Genomic DNA, 21,427 nt, shown 5'->3' with positions numbered 1-21,427 from the left:
TTCACTTTTTCACTTTATTTATGTCACAGCACAGTCTCAATTGACATTCCAGGACAGGGTCCACTGCAGGAGAGCTAAACGGTGCCAGTAGGGCTACAAAACAACCTCCAGCAGGGCACGCATGTGCATCTTTCTGCTCCAACTATCAGAATGAGACTCCAAGAAGAGGACACGAGGGCGCGATGTGTGGAGACCTGTGCTTAGAGCCCAGGACCGTGCAGCTCAACCAGAATTCAGCCAAAAACTCCAGAACAAAAAAGAAAATGCACAAATGTTTTTCTTTGTTTTATTTTCACTGAGTTATCATTTGTGGCTTATTCACATACAGTAAAGACGATGACATTACACGGTCTGGAAGCTTATTAGAGCTGTGAAGTAAAAAAGTTTGAAATTTGCTTATGAGGAAAACACAGGTTTATATAAACTTACAAAATGCAGTAAATTCTACAGGATACAGAAAGGAAACTAGAAAAATAGAGTTCTTTAATATACATGGACGTAAAGAGCTATACATAATGTTTCAAGCAAGGTCCATTTCATGTGTGCATTTCCATCGAGGCCTTTAATCCGTCAGGTATGTGTGAAGCTTACGTCTCAGAACAAACATAGATGCCTGCTGAAAACTCTCGATAGTTTCTAATAAACAGGGTTACATGTGAAGCAGTAAACTGGGCAAACACTGGAGTCTGCTGTCAGCAAGTTAGATCATATAAATACGCTGCGTCTGTCTGCAGTGTGTCTGAGATCCCCCTCCAACTGTCAGTCAAACCTGAGTTTGGATGCAAACTGCACGCCAGCCACTGAGCTGTGTTAAAGGTCTGAATATTTAAACACGTAGAAGAGACATGAAAATAATAAAAAGGGTCAATCTGAGGTGTGTAAAACATGCATGGCAGAAATTTTGGCTTTTATAGATCCTCACTTGCAAAAGGAAACACATTAAGAAACAGTTTTAGGGACCTTTTAATTTACTTGTTTCATTTTTTGCACTGAAAGCCCACTAAATGCTGTCATCAGGGCAAAAACCACATAAAAATGAAAAAGCATGTCTGAAATAAATCCGAGTTCCCCTCTAAGCTCGCCTTCTCATGCAGCTCCAGACTGATTACAGAACTGCTGCTATTTTTCAATCAATCGGTCAAAGTCCTGTGCAACAAATCGAAGCGACCGTTTCACTTAAATGTCATTTTCAGAAAACTGGGCAAAGTCACAGAGAGAAAAAGCCCTGGTGAGTAAAGTGAACGATGACTAAGGCCAAGCTCCAGTGTGCAGCACAGAGGCTCAAACAGACTTCCAGGGGCTGACCTGAGAACAGCAGCAATGCCATCAGTCCAGAGCTGCACACAAAGATGACCCTGAAGGGGAGATCATCCAAATTTAAATCGGACCTTGCTTTTTTTGTTTATAGGTGAATAACTGGAACTTTAATTGCAGCTCATATCTATCAGCACATCTGTCACAGAATGCTGCAAACTAACTTACACTTACTTGGACTACTTTTCTACCAAATGATTTATCTGCCTGTAAACTATCAGCGACAGCTCATAAAAGCATGAAATGAGCTACAAAAACAAGACTTCAGAGACAGATACAGGTTTCTATCTTTCTACATACATCCTTATATTTCCATTTCCAAGTCTTTCTAAATACTAAAGAGTTCAGGACGAAGACAAACGAATCACTTTTTCTGGAATATTAGTTTTTAATGGTAAATTATCATTAGTGTCACTTTGTTGGCCGGCTTTATTTGCTCAGGAAGCAAACTTTCTTGACTTGACCCCAGCGTGTCCTCTGCATGTACAGGATCTGTTGTCCTCGGCAGTCTCTGATCCTCCAGGCGACTAGAGAGGAACCTCGGGAGGGTTGTTCCTCCTCACGCGAGCCTTCCTGCTCTCCTGTTTCATCTTCAGCGCCCGCAGCTTCTGCTGCCGGCGCTTCTCGCGGTACCAAAGTTGCTCGCAGTACTCGTCCACGGTCAGACTGTTGCTTCCCACCTTGTGCAGGTCTTTGTAGCTCCTCAGAGGGAGCTGCTGAGGCAGCCACGAGTTCCCATGTCCTGGCAGAGAAGGCGGTGCGTGAGGGGAGCCCGGCTGGCTCAGAAACCCAGCAATCCCTCCTCCTCCGGCCGGGCCAGTTTTCCCCAGAATCACTGGGCCCGGGAGGTTGGGGTTGTGGCTCTGCATGTAGCGAGCTGGGTTGAGGCTGTGCTTGGGGATAATGCGAACGCGGTATCGAGCCAGGACCTGGGCGTAGGAGTGCTCGTGGCTGGTGCAGGTGTAAAGGCCCGAGTCGGCCTGTTCCAGGTGCTGAATGAGCAAGCCTCGCTTCATGTGGAAGGAGCGGTCGTCGTCGCTCTGAGGCAGCTGAGGAAAGAACGGCAAAAGTTCAGTCTGAGCTGTTCTTTGTATTCAAGGAGGTGCAGCAGAATATTGTGTGCACTCGTGTGCAGCAGTGCATTTTGGAACAATGGTAGTTAATGACAGTGGGACAGTTCGGATTTTAGCTGTTTCTACAGCCCACTGGTGGGTTTATATGCAACATGGCCTCGCTTTCTAAACATCTTTTAGACGTCCAATCTTGGTCAGGCAGAAACAAAGTCTTTCTGAGATACACTGTTTCTGTTTGCTCAGATTTAGCCAGAAAATAATGTCTGTTAATGTCTTGTCCTTTGGAGGTTCGGGACTAAAAATATATACAAATAAAACCAGAGGAAGGAGAACGTTTAGAGGGAAAATCCAGAGACTAAAGTCATGATAGTGTTTTTTGTGAATGAGCCACAGCAGAGAGAAGAAGAAGACTCTACTGTCAACATCTGTAAAAACCTGAATGCTTTTAATTTGAAAACTGAAAAGAGAGCAGTAAACTCACCTCTCTGCTTTCATGTGTCTGACCGACAGTCTGCTGCTGGCCGTCTGAGACCTGCAGCGTCCACCTGAGCTCCGCCTGGGACGAGCGAGGAACACACTCCAGGAAGGTGGAGTTTCCCTCAACACCGTACACCACCTTCACCTCCACAGAGTCTGAATCTGACAAAGACACAGGAAAACCCTTAGGGCATTGCTTTTTTGCTTTCACAGCTCTGCACACGGTGTGATGCTCCCAGGGAAATGATGGAAATGATTCTTTTCCTTTTGTAGTTATGTTCGTTTGAATGTGAGACGGCACAGGTGATAAAAGATTATACAGGAAAAAGCACTTTTTTTTTGCATAGAACTGTAAAATGAAAGATTTCCTTAACTGTAAAAAAAAAAAGAGTTTTCTGTTATTTTTGACCACAAAACAGAGAAAGCCGCAGTTATGCGATACATCCACTAGAGGGCGCCATATGCCCGTGTTCAGAACACCATGGTAACAACAGGCATTTTACCTTAATTTCACTTATTTTGTAAAAATACAAGGCGACCATTTTTAAAAAGTGCTGTCAGCTCCTGATAGTTAATACCAGTAATTAAATGTTCCTTCTCAGGTGAGACGAGTGATTCAGTGGATTTTCTGTTCACAAAAAAGAAAAAGCAAAGGTTTCAGGAAAAGACAAACTGCCACTTCTGTTTTTCTCTAACACAAGCTAAACAGTTATTTAGGATCATGTACAGAATTCATCTCAGTCTGATGGTTTCGGACTCTAAAGGATAAATATCAGACACACACAAGTGTAAGAATTGACTTTATCTACTTTTATCGGCTAACTTTAAGAAACTTCCAGAGTGTCACACAGAGTGAATCGATGGGTCAGTCCTGATAGACGCGACTAAATCTGTCAGGAAAAACGTTTGGAGTGTAAAATCGATTTGTTTGCAGTTTTTAACAGAACTTTAATGCCTTTCCTGAAAAGTTCACGTAGGCATCTGTCTGATACATGTTTGGAAAGAAATGACATGAATCACAAAATTCTGCACGTTAAGTATGACAAAGTTACTGTACGAAATAAATCAGCTTTGATTTATCAGGTGTGGGGGGGGGGGCTCACATTTAATATATGGAACGATCAATAACAAACATCAATAATGAAGCAGAAATGAAAGAATACAATAACGCCCACATGACTGGTGTCATATTAGACTCCCTGATCACACAGAGTATCTGAGCATCAGGTCATGTGATCGATTATGGGCCCACACAGCAGGTTTACGTTCCTGCCCCACAGTGACACTAACACTCTGCCACTGGTCACAGTGCAGCACATGTACACATGTAAGTGTGGACATGTCTGCTGTGTAACAGCTGCCAGGAGAATAATATTTTAAACAGTTTATTCACATCAGCAGAGGAAATGCTCACCGTCCTCTGTGTCTGGACACTGACTCCAGGGGTCTCCATACTTCACATCCTGTCTGCGCGCCCGCCTGACACACACGCACACACACACACACACACACACACGCACACACACACACACAGTTAGAATCTGTATTTATTAAACACTTCATTTAGGTTGAATTTAAAGGAGCAGACTTGAATCCGTGAGCTTCGTTCTTTGGTCGTTTGCACTCCTGACTCACAGCGAGAAGGTTCAAAGCTCTTTACTGTATTTGTTATTTGATTTATTCAGATAACAGCGACGATACCAGCACATGGATACTGTGAGTAACATGCAATCGATTGAACATAAAGACTTTTAGCCAGAGTTTGGTTCAAACATGGACGATGGATGGATGCACTGAGCCTCTCTCATGCTTTATATCAGCATTTATTTGTTTTTGTAAAAGCTGCACAGTCCTCTGATGATTTAATTCATGCTGAAAATGTTAAAAGCAGCTTTGTGTGTGCGAGCAGACGTCAGACTCATCGGTTAAAGCACAGCTGACAGCGGCAGCAGCAGATAACGGCGTGCCTTTAGATAAACTCGTATAAGTGCATTAAATCCTCCCCCTCGCTGTTGTTGCTGCGCTCCCCTGGTGCCAGAAAAAGGAGCTACTGAGATTATGAATGAGGAAACATGGAGTGAGAACAGGCTGTGAAAATACAGAGTGTTTGTTCAGACTTTTGTCAGGTCTCGTTCTGCTTCGGCCTCCCCGTTACCCCCCCAGCCCTCGCACCCATCCTCCCCTTTTTTAGCTTTAACTCATCTGCACGACTCCAAAAATCACAATTCCTGCATCCTTCTCTCTGTAAGTGTTTGAGGAAACTTGAGCGCAGCGTGTACTCAAGTCTTAGAACCTCACTGGCTGTGCAGGCGCACGATCAGCTGATACAGATGTCATTTCAGCTTTATGTCACTGCTGCGCCGCCCATTTGACCTTTTTTATCGCCCTTCTTATGGCAGAAATTCATGACAGAACTGCTTCATGGTCATTAAAAAAAGAAATGAGTTAATGTTTATTTTAGCAACGATCTGCAGAACCGAGGTTCAAAAATCACTTTCAATCATAGCGCGGTTCACTGGAGGTGCCAACTTACTCCTGGAGCAGTGCGAATGCAGGAGTTTTCATTTTCCACTTCATTTATATCTGTGAAAAAAGGCTCGTGAACGTGTTCTTGATTTAAATCCACGAGATTGTGTCATTGTTTTTTATCCTGAAGGCCATCAGAGGGACAGCAGAGCATGTTTTTACTGTACGGCAGAGGCTGTCAAAGCTCCAGAAGAAGTTCGGTTCTCACACTGCAAAATTTTAACGGCTAAAACTCCAGTTTACCGGCATCAGCACCGTGCACAGGTCGATCTTCCTGCTCCCCCGGCATGACCAATCACATATGAGAGGTCACACGAAGGTGGTCGTCAGCTCGATAAGTCAGCACGGGGTTTGTCAAACTAGGGGGCGGCTGTGCACACAGAGTCATCTACTAATTGGAAGGTCGGTGGTTCAATCCCTGGTTCTTCCAGTTTGCACGTTGCATGTTATCTTTGGACAAGACTCTAAAGCCCCAGCTGTCCCTCATGCATCCATCAGTGAATGCGGCTTCAGTTACCATGGCGATGTATCCCAGGAAGATGTGTGTGCATTAAACTTTTATTTTATATTTTGAACTGGTTACCAACGGCCCACCTGCACTGGCTCTGTGGCCCGGTGGTCTGCAGGGGTGCATGCGAGTCATGTCAGCTTGTTTTTCACAGAGATATCTGGCTCTCGAGGTGCGAGTGTGTACGCTGAAATGTCCCTGTGGTCTGCTTTCTGTCACACAAAGAGCCGTAAAGACTTTACACCATCAGAGTTAGCTGGGTGCCTGACGTCTTTGTCTGCTCTGATTCTTATGAAGCTACAGTAGTGTTGAAAAGTTTACAATGTTTGCACAATTATCTGTTTTAAATGAAAAAAAATCATGTTGTTGTTGAAATGTGCCACATGGATGAACTTCATCTATTATTTTTGAGCAACAGCCAACATAAGCAGGGCTGAACGCAGTAAGAGTAAATCCTACAGCGTGTTCACACTCGGGTGACTCGGGCTGATAAACGTCCTCCCTCTCCGTCCTCGTTACCTCCGGCTCATGGCGAAGTATCTGGAGCAGGTCTGTCCATCCCAGGAACAGTAGGGGTCTCGGGCCAGGCAGCACTCGGCACAGCCGGTCCCGTATAACTCGCACCTCTGGAGCCCCAGCTGGGCCACGCCGAGCTCGCTGGACACGTACAGCTGTTGCTGTGGAGCAGAGGGGGGAGGAAGAGGAGAGCTTTTCTGTAAGCTGGCCGTGCATCCTCATGGCTCATATCTGTTGCACAACTCTAAAAAAGTTGCTCAACATCCTGTTTCACCCATAATCTTCATATATGTTCACGCTTCTCTCAGTTTTGTATTTTAAATGAAAGATTTCCGGGACTCGTGTCACCGAAATCTATAAAGATGTAAAGATGCTACAGAGAAGAATGATTTATTCAAAGCTGATTTTGCTGCAGAAAAGTCAACATCTAATATTTAGATCAAATTTAAATACTTTAGATATCTTAGTCTGAATCGTCTGGACAGATGGAAAAACACACATTTCCTCTTTGACCAGGACCATCACTGTGACATGAACCAAATAATGACTTATTTAATTTAAGAAAGCTCCAGAAATACATAAGTAATCCAAGTCCAACGCTTCAGAGAGAAACAGAGAGACTTACTCGCTTGGTGGAAAGCTCCATGCTGAGGATGGGAGTGGGACTCTGTGGGATGAAGAGGAGAAGTATAAATATAAGAAGTTACAGATAACGCGCGATGACAGACGGCGGCGTTCATCGATGCAGCGTGATAGGTGAGAATTATTAACGAGACGAGGAATAATTTAGGATTTAGGAGTAACTGCAGTGCCGGCTTCATCGGGCTCGAGTTTCCTGTTGCACAACTCAGAAAAATTCTTATTGGTGAATAAATGTGGGAGAAAGCAAAGACGAGCAGCGTTTAACAGCTGGAGCAGCTGGCAGCAGATAAACTTTTAAATGAGATTATTAGTCAGTAAATCAGTGGACGAATAAAACTGGCCAACATGATATATAAACAACACGGTTCACTTATTAATTTTTATTACGTACATATTTTAACAGCGTTTATATATCGATGTTATAGTGGACAGATACTCATGTGAGCATAGTTTTGAGGATTCTTTGACTCTATACGCACGTTTAATGGCAGTACTTGTATCTTGTAACCTTTATATGTGTTTCACAGCTTATTTAATATTATTTGTACCCGAGCAGCGACTGCAGGTCCAGCTAAATTTGTTAGCATCTGGAAATTAAGCCCAGACTCCCCGATGCTCAAACCAAACCTACTTAAGTGACGGACTTGAACAAATGAACTTAGTTACTCCCTGTCAAAAACGACCCAGTTTATATAAAAAAGAACAAACACACGTTCTTATTTGCAGACGAACCCGCAGGAACGGAGGAGGAAAGGTCGACTCGCACGGCTGACTCCAAACCACAGACGCTGCTCCTTAAAAGCAGCAATAATTCAGCTGTTTGAGGTTGAGGAATGCCTCGCAGCGACTCGCGGCTGAGGTCAGGGCAACTACTGAGATTAGAAATCTAATAAGTCTCTTTCTTCTTCGGGGGGTAAAATTACCCCCCAGCTCCATTTTTCTGGCTCACTGACTGGGTAAAGCGTTTCACAAAGGGAGTCGACGACCCCTGACCGCGCTGAGCCGAGGAGTCGAAGTGAAGGAGAGAGAAAGTGTTTTACAGTGATACGACTATCCTGCGTTCTGTCACAGCCAGAAACTGAACGAGCTCGTGTGAAACTCGGTCAGGGTGCAGCCCGACCCCCCGCAGCCCCCCGCAGACTTCAGCCCATAGAAATAAAAGCTCTCGTTTCATACGCTGCCCACAGCTGTCCGGCTGTTTTGTGAGTCTGCTGGAAATGGGTTTGTTCCTGTCTTAATTTCAGCTGGAAGTAAACAGGCCGAGTGTGTGTGGCATCCTGTTTGTTTGTGGCTTCTCTTCCTTCACCTGCCCTCAGCTCCAGCACCGGCTGGGTTTCATTTCTCCGTTTAACTTTCTGCTTCCTTCCCTCTCTCCCGTCTTTTTATCCCCCTCCTCCTCTCCTGCATCCTTCACTCTATTTCTGTCCTCTGTGTTTTTTTCCACATTTAGTCCAGCTGTATTTTTTCCTTTCACCCTGATGCATCCATCCCTCCTCACGTCCCTCACTTCTCTCTCTTTGCCGTCCCCATTAGCTTATTTACCCAGATGACCTTGGGAAATATGTGCCCTGCTATCTGTTTTTGTGTTTAGTGGAGTTTTTCCAGAAAACGATGTTCGATCACACGGTCCGGGCCTGGCAGATGGACAGTGGGAGTCACGGAAACAAGCCCTGTGGTTTTAGCCATAAAAGTCCCGTGTAGTTCGCCTCTGAGCTCGAGGCTTAAAGGTTCTGTGGGAGACTCGTTTGAAATCAGGTGGTGCCGGCAGTGAGGCGTGCAGAGAGAGCTTCAAAGACAGCTGCAGCAGGACAGACGGCTCAGTTTCTGGGTGCTCGCACGCTTGAGCGACTGGACCAGTTTATCAAAAGGTGCTGTTAAAGGAGACTTGGGTTTGGCCTGGCAATATAAAACATGGGCATAAACACCATGATGTCACCTGTTGGTTTGTGAAATCCAGTCCTGAAATCTTCAGATTAGCATCTGGTGTTTGAGCGAGACACAGACCTGACTGTGAAACTGATTTTGTGAAGTCCTGAGTGAAGAATCGGCCCCGTCTGAAACTCTGAATGACCAAAATTTACAAAGTGAACTTCATGATTTATTCACTTTGACCTGAAAGAAACAACCGAGCCCACAAACTCATCAGGGAAGTGTTTACAGAGGCCCCGGCAACAGACGCCTACGGGAAGGAAGCGTTTCTGCAACCACATCAGCTGTTCAGACCCAGCAACTACATCCATCCTTTTATTTTGACTGTTTTTCTCTGATGGAGAAACTGAGGGCTGTTAGTCACAAAGTAAACCTGCTTTGTCATCAGGAAAGCGTTAATCACACAGAGCTATGTGGATATAACAGGTTGGAAAGCATTATCACCACCTCAGTGCTCTCCATCGCTCACAAACCTGTAATAACATCTCACCTGGAAGACTGTCAGCTCCTCCAGTATGACCTCCTCTGTGACCCAGTTGTCTTTAATGACAGACACCGCCTTCACCACCTTCCCATCATCTGCAACATAAAAGAGGATTTTTGACCGACGTGTGGGAATCCTGCAGCAAAACACACGTTTTCATTTCAGCTTTGAAACCAAACTCTGCCCCAATAAAACATCTGCAAAGACGGTCTTAGATTTATGCCGGCGTGATGAAACAGAAAGAATGCATCAGCCCCTCTTTAGAGAAACTGCAGCAGGAACAGCGAAAGTTTGACCCGTTATATCTTTCCCGAAGCAGAGCCAGGAGTTCTGTTTCACAACAGCCTCCCAGGAAAGCCCCTTCGGGAGATGACGCGTCTGAAAAACAAAGCTACACGACCAAAGCTCGTTCCCACGTTAGCACGGGACACAGCGGTAACCCTGGTAACAACGCTAAACAGGCACCTCGCGCACAATCTATGGCAGTTTGTCGTTACACGTGCCAGCTGTGACGGTGAAACCACACACTGCACTTAGGATGTAACACAGCAAAACCATATGGAACACAAACGCACACAAATCAACTGCTGAAGACGCAGACGGGCGCGCATTTGTACGTTTGCATGTTCAGGCATTCAAACACGCTCGCTCGCATCACGCCAGCATGCTCATAAAGCTCCGCTGTGGGAAACCGTGTGTGTTTGCAGCTGTTTGTGAGGCTACTGCATGCTGTGTGTGTGTCTGCAGACATGTCTGTCAAACAAGTGTGCCCTCATCACTGAGTAATGATGCGCTTCGATGCCTGTGGTCACCACGTTTAATTTCACAGTAAAAAATGTAATCTGGTAGCTTTGTGATTATACTGATCCCTGCATTTTTGTTTTCTTAGACTCTAAACACCGAGACCACAAATCAGCACAACCTGGAGATGAAACAAATCCAACAAGCTTCTATAAAATAATGTATGTGTTTCCCACTGGGTCCTTTATTTGCTTCAAACTGAACCAGAGTCAAACATAAACGAAGCACGACAGGCAGAGCGAGGACAGCCGCTAGTTTTTGTTTTTTTACTCATTTATTGTCACAAACATCCAGGACAGCAAAAAGTCAAATCTCAGTTTCAGAGAGAATCATGGATTTCTTAACCTTTACTAAAACAGATGGACTCATTCTCAGAGGCACGTTTCTGTTAATCAGTGATGAAATAGCACTAACAAACTTTAAACTTCCACAGTTGCTTTGAAGCCTCACAGAGCAGCACAAAGGTGTTCGCTTTGAACTGAAACCAGCAGGTCACTTTTGACCTTTGGGGTTTATATTTAAGACCTCCATTAAGTCAGGTGAGGTCAGGGTTCATCGCTCCGGGAGACCCACATACATGAATCTGATCCCCTGCATACCAAACCCAGGCACAGACATCTCCACCTTTCATTTGTTATCATTCACCGTTTGAAACAAACATGCACAGATAAGGCGATAGGGAGAATGTGCAGGTGTCCGCGGCGTCATCGTGTCAGCCTCGGTGTTTATCAGAATACAGGAGCAGACGGATAAGAGCGCTGATAGTCCGTCCGAGTGATAGATGGTATGAACATAATAAAGCCATGCCACGAAGCTCCCGGTGCACAGCTTTTGTGCTGATGTTAATTCAGAGGATGTCTGGAGTGGTGACTTTTAAGCACTATGTGACCTTGGTGACCTCGCTCTGCCATCGTGGACGAGTTACAACGTTTCTTAAATGCTTCCATTCTCCAATAACACCACCTCCAGCTGATTGTGGAATATCTGCACACTGTCTCGTTGTAACAGTGGGGTCCTATCACAGTACAGTTTAAACCTTTTCTAAACCCATGCACTATTCATCCAATCACAGCAGGGTCTGTGAAAAGCTACAGGACAGAGCAGCTTAAAGTTACAGTGTTTGATTTAAACGAACTTAAGCATCTATCGGCGTATCTGTGAGCTGTTTGTTAAGATTTGCAACTCAGGATGAAAAAATTGTTTTGTGACCTGAAGCAGAGCAGAAAGTGCTGAATGACAGACCACGTCATGTTTTCTTGACAGCAGAAATGAAACACATCTGCACCATTTACTGCCCATTAGCAGACTGATGAGCTAAATCTGAACTTAACTGGACTGGATATAAAAGAAGCTTCTGTAAGCTTTCAGCGCACAGAGCTGCGTTCACTTTAATACATTTGAACAGATAAACTAGAAGCCACAATCCAAACGAGTACTCGGCCGCAGTGACCTGTAGACTTCTCAAAGCTGTATTTCAATCCTAAACGAAACGGTGTGATGCAGGCGTGTGATTAAAGAGTAGGATATTTTTAAAATGGGATATAACAAACCAATAAAAAAAGTCATCTGTCACTCAGAAAGCATGTAGAAATATTCCTCCTGGTGGTATTAGATGAAAGATTAGAAGGAGCATTTATCAGGCAGGTGAATGTGGAGCTAACGGGGGGATGAGGTGGTGGAGAGGAATCCACTCAGCAGAGATGTATGGAGCAGTCGCAGCACCTCTGGCCCCCTGATCTGTCGCCAGCACTTAAATAACCGCTGCCATTAATCATGCGTGCACACACACACACACACACACACACACACACACACACACACACACACACACACACACACACACACACACACACACACACAAGCAAACGCACTTGTGTGCACATTAATGAACAAAGGCCCAACACACTCAGGAAATCATTCACCCCGTCACAATAAAAGCTCGCCATTTTTCACCGCCTTACAGATAATGAATGAAAACGTGTTTACACACAACAGGCGAGCCACAGTACGCCGCTCTAAAAGACGGTCCAATCACACGCTCGAGTTCAAACGCCCGCTCGCTCGGCCCCGCCTCAGCTGAACTTATTTTACCGACGGGTTTAAATCTCACAGCCGAGCGTCCAAAGTTTCACCGGGAACCGAATCTGAACGTTCTGCTGGTCTGTCAGTCGTGTCCCAACTAAGCTGATGTTTCCAGAGTCTGCAGATGTTCCGGCTCAAACACAGAGGAAGAATTATTCATGATTCATGGGTGTAAAAGTTACAAAATATTAAAAATTTTAAATCAGGGAAATGTGTTAAAGAAGGTTAAAAGAACACGTTAGAAACAGGACGTGTTAGAAATCCCTTCTGTGTTTCAAAGATTTCCAGCTATTCCTAAAATTCACATGTCACTATTAAACTGGAATTTAGTGCATCCATAAGAACACCACAACCTCCTTTGGTGAAGATTCAGCCAAAAAAAGACAACTCACAGCTCGATATTTGTCAATCCTGCCTCTTCTTTTATCGTTTTACTGTTTCAAAGTCAAAACGGTCTTTTCACCTTTTATCTCAACATTAAGTTTTGCTCTGTTCTCAGTGTAAAACCCACAAAACACCTTTTTGTGTTCCAGAGAAAACGTCACCAGTTTGCCTCCTTGTAACTCTGTAAACTTCTAAACTCTCTTTGCTTCATTTACACACTTTCCATCGCACTCTGAATCAGCTCAACTGATCTGTCTGGTAACAAACTGATGAGATTTCAGTCCCAGCTGCACACCGAGTCCGTTTTCCTCCACAGTCTCGATACTTTTCATTTTCTTCCCTCCCCTCTTCTCCTTCCCCTCGTCCTCCTCACCTGTGCCCAGGTGTAAGACGTCGTACGGTCCGTCCTCGGCGTCCACCCTGTCCACGACAACCTTCTTTAACGTGTAGGCCGAGTTGACGCGGGTTAAGATGGGCCGGCCGCCCAGAGGCAGGACGGGCTCCCACATCAGCTGATGCTGCCGCATGAAGCTCACCACTTCATCTGGGAAGTCCTTGGTGGATTTGTGGAGAGCATCGTAGGTCTCGCTGGGACACTGGAGGACCAGAGGGAGGAATACAGGAACAAACCATCAGCGGGGAAGACGAACGACTGAGTGAGGGAGCAGTGGACAACATAAGGTTCATGTTTGTCTGGTAAATGCAGCAGACAGAAAGAAACATGTAGTGAGAAGATTTTCTATTCAACGTTACTACACAGGTCGTGCTTTTTATCATTGTTTACATGGATTTAAAGAGTTTTTATTTCTAGAATAACAAAGTCAAAGATTTGGTTGAGCATTTTTTACCAAACAGAGTCACAATTCTGGAAGCTGAGCTTGTGCATCAGCTTGGACTTTAACCGGACTTTACCATTCAGTGTGGAGTAAGTATAACTTTACCTAGTCAGAGGGAGCATCCATCCATAATGATGGTCATTTATATCGGTTATATATCGGTTTGTATTTGTGCAGCTGGTGTATTTTTGTTTGTGCTCCAGTTCTGGTCGGTGCCTAACAGATATTTGAGCCTACACAGTTTACAGATGCTGGTTCCAGCTAATAAACGTGCTACAAAAATGGTACAGACCAGGCTTTAAAACATTTCACAAACTAGTAGGTGATTTCATGATGGCTACCTCCAGCAGTCTAGAGCCAACTCTGGTGGTTTGAAGAAAAAGTGAGGAGGCGAGGAAAGAAAAGGAATTACAGAAGGGATCGAAATGCTGAAGACAGGATTGTAAAAAGGAGAAAACACGAGTCGAGCACAGTGAAAAAGCTGAAGTCAACAAGACAGTGAGTCAGTGATCGGGGGATTAGAATCACAGCATCGCACTGACGTTTTCATATTGCTATTAATCATATTAATCATCCTGCTACTTCAAACTTCTCCCCTGCAGCTCTGATGCGACTCACCTCTTCTGCAATCAGCCACATGATTCAGCACCACTCTGCAGAGCTCCGAGTCCCCCAGCAGGGAGAATGAAATAGCACCTGACACACACTAAAACCCCAGCACCTCCTGACAGGTTGAAGTTTCCCAGAGGACTTCACAGCTCAGGTGTTAAATCACCAGAGGTTTTCCTCTCGCAGCGCCATCAGCTTGTTTTCATTAGCGGTGTTGTGTGTGTTTGGAGTCTGATCTCACAGGAGAGTCTTAGTTATTCACACAAACATAAATACCGTCCTGTCGCCACTATATTAGCAGAGATTTATGGGCGACGAGGCTTTAAAAGGAGCAGCTTTTGAACATTAAAGTGACAGCCTGACCAAAACCTTACCCTGTGCTTAAAGGGCCGTTTCACCACAAATACTCGAGAGATGCTGAAGGTTATACTGCAGTGTTTTCAGACACAGTAATGTGAGGACAGTAATTTATTTATTTCACCATCTCAAGCCATTAATTTTACTTTAAACTGGCCTCAAATCAGTGCCTAAAAGAATAAAAATGTGACGTAAAAACCATCCAGACTGCAGACAGATGTTTGCTCTAAAGAACCAGGACTTTATAATAAAACTTTATTCTGTATAAGTTGGAGGATTCATGTGGGGATACCTGTATATTTACTGCACATTCATACACTCTACATTTTTGTAATAAGAGAACTGTGCAAAGATGTGACTCTTAGCTGTGTGCTGCTCTGCACTGTGGACAGAGGCTGTCCAGTGCTGGGAGCAGCCTGCTGAGGAGCTGTGAGGTGCAGCCCTTCTTCTTCTTCTGGCTGAAGATTTAAGACTGTCTGTGCATTTGGGGATGACTTTAAGGGGGGATCACATTCCTCCATGACGGGAGTTTATGATGGATAATAATGCAAACACATGAACTGCGTACATGTATGCAAAGATATGATTTACAGGTGCTGTGCAAACCTCCCAGCAGTGAAGCTGTCCTCTGTTTCGTATCTTTAATCCCATCTGTTAGCATACTTCAGCTTTATTTCAGGAAGCTGTTATGTGGCTGACACAAAACTAGACGACAGTGCAGGGAGGTTTGGGGATTTTTCTTTATTTTTACACTGCTTATATAACAAAGGATCGTGTTGTAGTATATTAAAATGTTTCATGCTACAGTGGTTTGTTTTGGGGGCTTTTGGTGCGGGAGTACTCACGGTGCCAGGTCTTGGGTAGGGGATGTGACCCTTGTACTCGACCCAGCGATAGTCGGGACCTTCTTTATGGGCAAATGGTCCGTTGAAAGCAGTTCGAATGGACGCCATGGAGAACACACACACTGCTGAACCACGAAATATGGAGCTGTGGAAGAAAAAGGAGGTGTTGGTGACGGATGTGACAGAAAGATGGAGTTTGGGAGGTTAGGGGAAGCGGAGGAAAGAAGAACCCCAAAACAGGCCAGGAAGGAAGGAAGAATAAAAGAGGAAGGAGAAAGAAGGAAGCAGGAAAGGAAGGACACGAGGGGAAAAAAGGTGGAGTGCTTTCATACATTGGTTACAAAAACACAACCAGCTGGGCCTCTTCACCTTTGACCCTGGACACCTCCCACATCTGACCTCTGCTCCTTTGCACCCCTGAGTGTGCACGTGCCAGCCTGGCAGTGGGCGTGCACATACAGGAAGAGGACGCCCTCCCTCTTCCCTTGAAAACTGTTTCCTTCAGTTTTCAAAGCCTAAATGTCAATAAAGTTCTCCTTGAATCAGAAGTTCGGTGATGAACATGTGCAGCGGCGAGCTCATGAGCACCACTGAGGACAGAGTGACACGGCCTGGCACCACATAATAATCACGTGACTTTTAAAGATCTTTAAAATCGTGCATTTTAAAAGGATTTCTTGAGAAACATAAAAGTTTAAGCAGCTCGTGTTAAAGTGGTCTCTGAAATAAACCAGATACATGTAAGTGACTGCACGGCTGAACGCGCCCTCACCTGGACGTGCTGAAGACTCCATAGATGGTCGGGTTCTGAGGGTCCTTGGTCTCCAGGACAAAGACGTCCTCTAAGGAAACACAGAGGCTGCTTTTAAACTCAGAATCATGAACAATGTGCAGCAGTAAAACCGTGTTATTCATACTGAGGGAGGAAGACTGGAAGAAGTTTAGATTTGCCTCGTTAGCGTCACTTCACCTGTAAATCATTCACAGTTGCACAAATTTGTACCAATAAAGTTTTAATCAGTGGCTGATGTGACAGTTTGGATGAACCTTTGTAACCTCAGGCCTCCTAAAGACAAGACAGGACAGTGTGTGGAAGGAAAGGAGGAGACAAATATAACAGCGTCAGCGTTTTAAAGTTGGGACGATAAGGCGAGAGCACAGGCGAGGCGTACTGTACTAAGATTATTCAGGAGAGGTCACGTAAGAAAACATCCAGAGAGGAAGGAAAAGGAGGAGGAGGAGGAGTTTTTTACCAAGCTCATCAAACTGCGTGTCGACTCCAGACGGGCCGGGGACAGAACAGACCAGCCGGGCTTTGAGGAAGGTGGTCCAGCGGTTGATGAGACTCCTCCTCCCGCCGAGATCGTTCTGGATTGAGGAAGAGATGAGAGAGGGAAGGATGACGGTTAGATTTAAAGGAGCAGTACAGTGAGGGAGGAAGGGAAGGAAACATAAAAAGGAGACATCGTCTACAACTTTCGTCCGTCTCCACAGATCTGCATTTCTGTTCAGTTCAAGAACACAAACCTTAACTCCTTCATTTAAAGCTCTGAAACTAAAAAAGCTTTAGATGTATTTACTTGTTTTGGTGCTTTTTACTTAATAAATTTATTACCCAGATGTGTTTTAAATATGAAAACTGATTTTCTTTAGTTCTTATGGTAATAAACTGAATATCTGTGTCTCAGACGGGCTTAGCTTTTTAACTGTTTATATTTAACTGAGAAAACTAAAGATAAATCACACATGAAGCAAAACAGGCGTCAGAAAGCCTGTTAACAGTTATAACAGTGATGCGGGACAGCAGAACAGAGAACCCTGATCCCCGTCACGGATTCCTTAATCACGTCGAGGCTGCTCGTCGTTACCTTGCAGACTCGGGCCACGCGGCTGTACACCCTCTTGTCCCACTGCCCGGCCTCCACCGCCCTCTCCTTGAAGAAGAAGTAGACTTTATCATCGTCCGGGCTGCGCGTGTCAGGGATGGAGAAGGAGCCCACAAAATCTGGCTCTGAGAGGGAGACGGTACACATTTGACTCTGTGAGCTTCTCTCTGTTTCTATAGATTATTTGTAAATTACAGGTATAACAAGTGAAGGAGTAATAGAAGACTCATGGAGGAGGAGCTATCATCAGCTTAAACTGTCAGAAAACGTGTGTCTTTCGTTTCTTTTAATTTGTTTTTCTTTCTGCTACTGCATTTTGTTTTATGTCTTATGTACCTTATCCAAGCTTATTATTATCAATTTCAAAAATTAATTATTAACAATTTTCACAGTTTTCTTGTCTTGTGCTTTCTATCTACCACTCACTCCGATGGATGCATCGGAGAGCAGCTTGGTGTTAGTATTAAACTACACAACTAATAAGTCCAGGCTAGGTGTGTGTCTCACATACACACACACACATTCTCATTTTGATATCTTAGTGAGGACATCCCATTGACATGATGCATTCCGTAGCCCATAACCCTGACCATCAAAAATAACCCTAACAATAACCTAACTGTAAACCTGACACTAAAACCACACACACACACACACACACACACACACACACACACACACACACACACACACACACACACACACACAATAAGCAAGTATACAAAATGAGAAAAGGAATGAAACAAAAAAAAGAACCAAACAGGCTCAAAGCTCAGGAGTCCTAAAACCTTTAGAATAATTCATCGTCTCGGCTCTCAGAGCAGGGACATTAATGCTCATGTATGACAACCACAGACTAAGTAATGGTCTCCTGATTAGTTAAAAGTACCTTTAGTGAGAGCAGCTCCCCAGGATGATGGATGCAAAGCTGTATTTCCGACCAGGCAAAGTGGATGTCTGCACCCTTCAGAGGCCCTAAAAGCTGCTTTCTTTCATCCTTACTGATATCAGTGGTTGGGTTTGTCTAAGAAAATGTGAGCGGTGTGCACTCTGCATCCATTCTTTAAAAAGATTTGGTGGAACCGTGTGTCTACCTCTGGTTTCATACTAGGGTTTAAATCTATTGCCACACAGTTGTATTCAACGTTGAATTTTTGCACATAACTTTTTACTTCTGCAGGACTTATTGGCCGTTTGGTTCATATACGGTAGCAAACGTTTGTCCAGGGGACCATTAACCGGTAAGTGTTTCCATGTGTTGCAGAAGTTTATCTGGTGTGTCGAACGGATAACAAAAGAAACGGAGCTTCTTACCGTTGAGCCAGTTGTGATCGTAGGCTTCAGTGCGGATGTAATGCTGGCTGCTGCCCTGGATGGATGTCCTGAAGATCGCAGCGTTGGCTCCCATGAAATCGACCGAGGTACCCGCGTACAGATCCCCGTCTAGGGAGAAAGAAAAGGAACGACTGCCTGAACAAGAACAATAAATTTGCGTGAAACATATTTTCCTACATTCAGGAGTTGACCAGTACACAGAGCGTCTGTTTTATAGCTCCGCCTTCGACTGAAGGCTCTGCATTCTCTGCAGGCCCAGAGCAGAACAGCAAATATCTGAAAACTGATTCATGAAAACATTCATCTGTAAGAAAACAATGAAGCAAAATATTTCTGACATCATTTCCTGAAAAAATGTCTTAATAAGGTTTTAAAAAATCACTTAATTGGTCCTCAGTGTTTGTTTTGTGGTTTTAAGGAGCTGAATATTAACTGAAACACTGGCCGTCTCTCCCTGGGTACCTTCATGTGAAAAATGAAAACAGTCTGGTCCTCTTAATTGCACCTCCATAACTTCAGTGTTGACTCCTTGTTTTAACTACATGTTTACATGTAATTTAACCTCCCGCGGCACTCAGACACGTCCAGGTACAGCACATGCAGTCCGCTCAGCGTACACAGCTTTTACTCATTAAGCAGCTTTTTCTAATAAACAGCTCAGACCGTAAACATCCGAAAAACATGTGACGGCGTGCACAGATCCTCCAGCTCATGTAGGAAGGACACATTTAAGATCAGGATGTTGTCACTGCAAAGGCTCTACTAGTCTTACTAGAGTTTAGTGATTTTCATCAGTCACCAAATCAACACATTTTTCAACTCTATCAACTAAACAAACAGATTTAGAGCGTGTCTGATGTCCTTATCTTGATTTCTTAGGCTTGTCCAATGACTGAGGGCGCTCACATGAAGGTCTTTCACCTCACAACATGACTAAGCTGTTTAATAAGCATCACGTTGTGTTTATTGCTCAGTTATTTTAACATTAAAATTACTGAATTCCAAACAAACACTAACAACTCCCCACGCAGAGGCGCCTCGGCCAGGGCCTGATGGGTTTCTGTCCCTGTGTGCTGTCTTGCAGGTTCCTGGTAGGCGGAGTTAATCGGTGCAACTGGGAGCACCTGGCTGGTTTAATTGGCAATATAGTGACAATATATTTACAAACCAGGTTTGCAACGCTTTACTGAACCTTTTCTGCTTTCTTGCTATCATGCAAACACTTTTCTGGGGGCACAAAACCAGTAGGGGTCAGATTAGTAGCCAACCGACTCTGACTCCTGAGTCACAGCCTCCCCTAAACATTAGTTGTGCTGGAAAGACATCGTGCTTCCGTCGCTGGTAAACCCTCATTCCTCAGCTGTCAGCACAGACCCAACCGTCAGTTATAAAAACTTATGGCTTCTTCTATGGAGCTCTCTCTTTGTCTAAGTGATCCAAATATGGCCGATGTGTTTTATGTCCTTTATGTCATGGGGGGCAGCGGCTGACGTCAGCGCGTGGAATAACTCATGCGGACCACACACGCCGCGGCTGAGCGGACACTCTGCAGCGAGGAGTCACACAGTGGTGGGATTGTACGCCGCAGAGCGCCGCTGTCACCAGAATGTGAACACGGCTTTTAGAGAATGACAGATGATGATTCAATATGGCCACTCTTTCAGACCAGACCTTCGAGTGCGCGTGGGTGGACGGGACCTACCGGTCAGTCTAGCAGCGAAGGGCTCTTTGGGACTGAAGGGACATTTTCCTCTGCCTGACTCGACCGTGTGAGACAGCGTGAACAACGGCTCCTGCAGGAGAGAGGACAGAGGAGACCACACAAACACAGAATGATGGATAAACAGAAGGGCAAAGATGAAGCTGCCTTCACTTCACTTCATTACAGAACAGAAGCTCTTTAGAGAGGCTGACTGATTTTAGAGGACTGCCAACAATGATGATGATTAATATTAGTGTTTTAGAAGTCTGAATATGGTGGATGGATTAGGAAACAATGAGTCCTTCAACACAGGCGAGCAAACAGCCCTTCAGCAGGGCAGCATATTTCCAAACAGAAACCTATCAGTCAACAGTACTGCTCTGGTTCAGGCCTTTTGCTTCAAACACAGACTGTGTAGGAAAAAATCCACATTTTAGACCAAACTTATCTTTTAACCTGTTTTTTGAGGTTGAGGTGGCCACTGAACATAAAGCTATGGGCCCCCTAAAGTCCAATGGGGTCCCATGTGGGGCAGCCCACTCATGCAGGGAGGGTCCTACAGTTGGGACCATTGGACCACGCTCTACAGCAGGTGTGGGCCGAACTACTGGGGGCCCACTCAACCCCCCTTCCATGTTACTGAGGTTTAAAACATGCTCTGTGGTTTCATCCTCTCCGCAGCAGTAACCTTCCTTATTACAAATAACGGGCCAGCAAACATGCACATCTGGGCCCACTGTGGGTGCGTGTGGGTGAACTGTGGGTTTATGGGGGAAGGGAAACCCACATTTATCCCAAATGGGTGTGCAGCACTTTTATCCTTTGGGACACCTGTATGACTTTTCTATGGGCGTGGCCACTGTGGACTGCCCGGTGAAAACCTCCATAGGAGCCCAGTGGTGTAACAGAGGGCCCAAAAGTGCAACATTTCTGTGGCCCCACGTGGTTTTCTCTGTGAAAACCCACTGTGGATTATCTTGTGTGTTCCCTTTGGGATTTCTCTCGTCTCTTCTTTGTTGTTTTTATCACTTTGCAGTTCTTCTGTTTCCATTCATGATTGTTTTATAACTATTTTGTCCTTCATTTCCTCACACTGCCATCACATTGTGTCAGATAACGTT

At 44.7% G+C, this 21,427-nt stretch overlaps 1 protein-coding gene across 2 annotated transcripts in view; it reads right to left on the bottom strand.

Moving 5' to 3' along the window:
- Nucleotides 1-272: 272 nt before the first annotated feature.
- LOC113021792 (semaphorin-3D) overlaps nt 273-21,427 on the bottom strand; it is a 102,403-nt gene continuing 81,248 nt past the window's right edge. The window contains exons 6-18 of one of the 2 annotated variants that reach the window (XM_026166529.2): nt 20,307-20,397; nt 18,584-18,712; nt 17,252-17,394; nt 16,637-16,751; nt 16,156-16,225; nt 15,384-15,528; nt 13,110-13,332; nt 9,476-9,564; nt 7,040-7,081; nt 6,418-6,575; nt 4,279-4,343; nt 2,869-3,026; nt 273-2,363 (exon numbers count right to left, since the gene is read on the bottom strand). In XM_026166529.2, the coding sequence (XP_026022314.2) occupies nt 1,842-2,363; nt 2,869-3,026; nt 4,279-4,343; nt 6,418-6,575; nt 7,040-7,081; nt 9,476-9,564; nt 13,110-13,332; nt 15,384-15,528; nt 16,156-16,225; nt 16,637-16,751; nt 17,252-17,394; nt 18,584-18,712; nt 20,307-20,397 (1,950 nt within the window). In that variant the 3' untranslated portion in view covers nt 273-1,841. The remainder of the gene's footprint in view (nt 2,364-2,868; nt 3,027-4,278; nt 4,344-6,417; nt 6,576-7,039; nt 7,082-9,475; nt 9,565-13,109; nt 13,333-15,383; nt 15,529-16,155; nt 16,226-16,636; nt 16,752-17,251; nt 17,395-18,583; nt 18,713-20,306; nt 20,398-21,427) is intronic. The other variant, XM_026166532.2, reaches the window with a different exon arrangement.

The sequence above is a fragment of the Astatotilapia calliptera genome, chromosome 5, assembly GCF_964374335.1.
Source record: "Astatotilapia calliptera chromosome 5, fAstCal68.1, whole genome shotgun sequence".
Lineage (NCBI taxonomy): Eukaryota > Metazoa > Chordata > Actinopteri > Cichliformes > Cichlidae > Astatotilapia > Astatotilapia calliptera.
The sequence above is the reverse complement of the archived record's forward strand: the minus strand, read 5'-3'. Positions and strand labels throughout refer to the sequence as shown.